This window comes from Myotis daubentonii, chromosome 4, assembly GCF_963259705.1.
Source record: "Myotis daubentonii chromosome 4, mMyoDau2.1, whole genome shotgun sequence".
Lineage (NCBI taxonomy): Eukaryota > Metazoa > Chordata > Mammalia > Chiroptera > Vespertilionidae > Myotis > Myotis daubentonii.
In genome coordinates this window covers 10,239,761-10,244,104 of record NC_081843.1, presented here as the reverse complement: position 1 = coordinate 10,244,104, position 4,344 = coordinate 10,239,761, and the positions used below count along the sequence as shown (strand labels likewise).

The following is a 4,344-nucleotide window of genomic DNA, read 5'->3' as shown; positions in this document are numbered from 1 at the left end:
TCTTTATAAAGTTACATGTACATAATTGTTATCTTTGTCTAATTGGGAAGAAATGTTTTAGGACTGGGAATAAGAGTCCTAAGAATTATTTTCAAAGCAGCTTTATATTGCTGAATCTATCCACTCTAATCCCTGAACTCTTAACCAATCCCTTATGTTCATAGAAACCCACAGTGGAAATCTCCCCCACTTTGAAAAGCCCTTTATTTTGAGGATGGTGTTGATAGCATAGAAGCTGTGAGGAAGTGGTGACTTCCTAAGGAAGGAACCTCAGTTCTGAAGGAGCTAGAAAGGACACCAGGGCTATGGGTAAAGGTGGGGAGGGGCTAGTCTGGGTAATAGGCAGAGTCCTTGACACATTAGGCTAAACTTCAGGAGGGTTCTGGGAAAGAACAAAGGATAAAGATCCAGGCCACCCACATACAGGGAGTGGGTTAAGTTCTAGAGAGTGAGGTGACAGCCTTGGGAAAGAGGTGCTATCTCAAGGGAGGGGAGGACAAGGGGAGAGAAGGGCTAGAGAGTGGAGCATCCTGGGTTTGGGCAGCAAGTCCATCGAGGCCTTACCCTCAGCCTCAGAACTCCAATTTGGGTAAACACTCTCAGGAGCTATCCTTGAAAAATGAATTAGTGCAAACCAGAATCTTATCTCCTTTTGGTAAATAATGAAGAAAAGCCCAAGACTTTAACACCTTTCCCCCATCCTCCCACTCTTCCCTAGACTAGCATCCTACAGAGAGCCAAGAAAGAGATTCACACATCCACATACCAAGTCGGGAGGCGGGTCCCAGCTGCAGACACCCACATGCACACAAGGTTAGCCATGCCCTTTTATTTTTTAAATGGAGCCATGTGGATGGGGTTAGTGGCAAGGGGGTTCTCACCCCCCACACTGCATTGCTCTTGCTGGGTCTCAGCAGCTGCTGCAGTCACTGGGATATTCGTCCCAGTGCAGGCCGATGGCATTAATGAGGGAGCCAGAGCGGCCACTGATGAATCGTAGCACAGTGTTGGGGTGCAAGGGGACAGCATTGAAACTGGTGCCTGTGTCTTTTCCAAAAGGCAGGTAGCGGCCCTTGTCAGTCACGAAGACCAGCTTCCTCAGATAGTACTTGTACTTGCCAGACACCTGGATCACCGATTCCCCAGGGTGCAGAAAGATCTCCTCCAGGTCTCCCGAGTTGCCACCCACATAGTCGCTCCACACCTTGCCATAGCGTACCTGGAGACTGGGGACAGGGTGAGGAAAAAGGAAGGGGAGACACTGAATAAGGTAATGAGAACGCAGGACCTCTTGGCCTCTACCCTGAGACCTTCAAACTGGTGACAGGGATGATAAGCCTCCTGCCAGTTCCACAGTGTGTGAGGGTTGGGTGAGCCCTTGGAGATCATACAGGGAACTTCAACTCCTCATTTTGACCACAAACAGACTCACAGAGGGAAAACAACTTTCCCAGAGTCACTCAGTAAGTGCCAGAGCTTGAGCTTGAAGTCTAGACTCCCACTGTACCCTCACCCCCACCGGAAAGAAGCAAAGCAATTTCTCAAACATCTGAAAGGCTCTCATGAGGGAAAGACTTGTCTCTGCTGTACCAGCATGCGGATCCAGGATCAGGAGGATACACATTTTAGGAGCGGCATCAGCAAAGATGGAGGATGCCAGAGGGGATTTAAACCTAGGGTAGGGCCCTGGCCAGGTAGCTCTATCCTGATATGCATCGTCCCAATATGCTAAGGTTTTGGGTTTGATCCCAGGTCAGACCACGTACAAGAAACAACTAGTGAATGAATAAATAAATTAAACAACAAATCAATGTTTCTCTCTCTCTCTTCCTCTCCCTTGAATCAATAAATAAAATTTTTTTTAAAAGTAAAAAAATGAACCTCGATTGGGGGCCAAACTAGACAACTTCCTCCACTTCCCCTGAGAGTTTATGGTATGGATCACTCATGTTTGGGTTGTAGAGGTTTCAGCAGTGCAGGTCTCGAATCCAAGCCTCTAACAGCTTTCACATACCATGTTATCCCTGGACTTGTTGATTGAAACAGGTGTGACCCAAAGTGACTGAGAAGTTCCCACTTTACTAAGATCCCAGAAGGTCCTCAAACCACAGAAACTCAGTGAATCTTACCCTACGATGTAGTATCTGTTGACGCGGACACGGATGGCAGTGATGGGGCCGTCCATCTGGTTGCCAGAATGAGAGAATCGTTGTCCGCCACCGCCTCCATACTCTCCATTGTAGGAGGAGGACCTCGCCTGAACTGTAAGGGAAAGTAAGAGATTGAGGGAGAGGTTCCCTGAGAGCTCAGTTTCTCCCTACCATGCATATTCCTCCCACAACTCAGTTCCCACCACCCCAAGACTGCCTCTGAAAGCCTTGGCCGCCAGCAGTGACCCCGTACTGGGCTCCCAGGTTCTCACTTACTGGCATTGGCAGAGGCCGATACACACAGAAGGGCAAGAACAGCGATGGTCAACATTCTGGGGATGGAATGGGAAGAAAGGAGAAAGTAAAGATTTACCCTCTTCCTCAGGACTTCATTTACCCAGGCATCCCTGACCTCCAGCTGAGACTCAGACCTAGCGGACCCAGTCTTGGCTTTGAAAGGATGCATAGTCTCTACTCCTGTTCCTCTCAGATACTATCTTCTGTGTCCTTATCCCCTCTTCTCCCTGGTCGGCCTGTAGCCAACCCTCCGCGTCTGTCCCAAGGCAGAAGACCAATCCTAACCCTCTATCTGGATTAAGCTGTATTGAGTGCTGTTCCCTCTGGCACAAAGCAGGAAAGGAGTTTCCTAAAGGAGTAGAGGACATCTCCAAATCATAGAAATGGTTGGGTTTACCAAACCAGGAGTCTGAGAAAACCTAACTGAAGTCCAGCCGGGGTACATTGGCCTGATTTATGGGGCACCTGGGGCATAGTTTAAATTCCTAGCTTTACCCGGGTCTCAGCAGGAAAAGAGCATTTTAGAGGTGTGTCTCTGTGTCACCTGAGGAGTGAAGGCAGTCAGAGAAGAGACTGTGCCAACACCAGTTTCCAAGCAGTTCTGGTGGAGGTGGGATAGATTGAAAAGTTGTAGGAGTTGGGACTAACTCAAGATACTAGATCCCTGGTGCATAATATATTTGTCATCATTCTTTCTCCACTATCACAAATATGGCCATGTCCACGCCCCTGAGCATCCCAAGTGTGCCCAGTCTTTCAGCTGAGACCCAGATATCGATGCACCTATGACTATCTCCGATTTAGATGCCCCAGTTAACGGACACCCCGCTCTCCCCTCTGCCATTCAATCCAAGCCAGCTCTTCTCCGGCTCAGCGTGAATTCCCCCTAACCCAAATCCAGGCCTCTGTCACCCCTTACCTGGCAGTTTCAGATGCAAAGTAACCCCCCAGGATCTTGCAGATCTTTTATACCAGGTCTAAGCCCTCCCCCTGCTCTTTATCGTGTGAACCTCACCTCCTGGGCAAACATGATCAATCTCTTAGGGTCAGTTGTCAGGCAGGGTCTGGAACATTTTATCCAGCCCCTCCCCTTAAGGGTTACAGGTGGCAGGGTGGGGTCCACTCTAGGCCAAAGCCCAGATCTCAGGAGGAGCAGAATAAACTTGAGAAATATCACCAAGCAAAGGGCAAACAGCTCTGGGTGGGCAAAGTCACTAAATCACCTCTGGGTGTGGCCTAAGGTTCTCCCTCCTCTATTGGATGTTTACAAGTGCTCTCACCTGCAATCTGTTCTCTTTTTGAATAGCATTGCCCTCTCCAGCCATTACAAAGGAATTGCACTGCCCACGTCTGATACTTTAGGAGGGCCTACTATTTGCCTGACAAATTTTTTCCTGCTCCCCTCGTATTTTATGTGAAAAAGTTCAAACATATAGGAAAATTGGAACAATTGTACAGTGAATACCCAGACACCATGCACATTGTACCATGGTTACATTTTGCTGTACTTGCTTTTGTTTTCATCTATTCATCCTCAAACTTCCAAACCCTTCACAAATCTTTGGAAAGGGTGACTTGGGACTACAAGTGGACTTTTGAACACGTGTAGATCTCCGGGGACACACAGCGTCAGTCCAGCGGGCAAGTGGGAAGCTGAGGAACTAAGAGTAAACAGGTCCTCTACCCCAGCGGTCGGCAAACCGCGGCTCGAGAGCCACGTGCGGCTCTTTGGCCCCTTGAGTGTGGCTCTTCCACAAAATACCATGTGCGGGCGCGCACGTACAGTGCGATTGAAACTTCGTGGCCCATGCGCAGAAGTCGGTTTTCGGCCTGGGCGAGTCTGTTTTAAAGAAGTGGCGTTAGAAGAAGTGGGGGGTGTCGGTCGGGCGAGGGGAGA

General features: G+C 49.0%; 1 protein-coding gene across 1 annotated transcript; it reads right to left on the bottom strand.

Moving 5' to 3' along the window:
- Positions 1-814: 814 nt before the first annotated feature.
- ZG16 (zymogen granule protein 16) lies at positions 815-2,562 on the bottom strand. Its single transcript, XM_059692313.1, has 3 exons — positions 2,427-2,562; positions 2,130-2,262; positions 815-1,226 (listed from the first exon to the last, which is right to left on the bottom strand). Exons 1-3 carry the CDS (start codon positions 2,479-2,481, stop codon positions 911-913), a joined length of 504 nt encoding a protein of 167 aa, XP_059548296.1. The 5' UTR covers positions 2,482-2,562; the 3' UTR covers positions 815-910.
- Positions 2,563-4,344: the final 1,782 nt, after the last annotated feature.

What these genes read in the sequence shown, in the direction of transcription:
- ZG16 (XM_059692313.1), bottom strand. Translation starts at nt 2,481, where the DNA reads ATGTTGACCATCGCTGTTCTTGCCCTTCTGTGTGTATCGGCCTCTGCC. An exon ending in ATCGGCCTCTGCCAATGCCA is followed by an intron (nt 2,263 to 2,426) that starts GTAAGTGAGAAC and finishes TTTCCCTTACAG; the next exon opens with TTCAGGCGAGGTCCTCCTCC. An exon ending in AACAGATACTACATCGTAGG is followed by an intron (nt 1,227 to 2,129) that starts GTAAGATTCACT and finishes CCCTGTCCCCAG; the next exon opens with TCTCCAGGTACGCTATGGCA.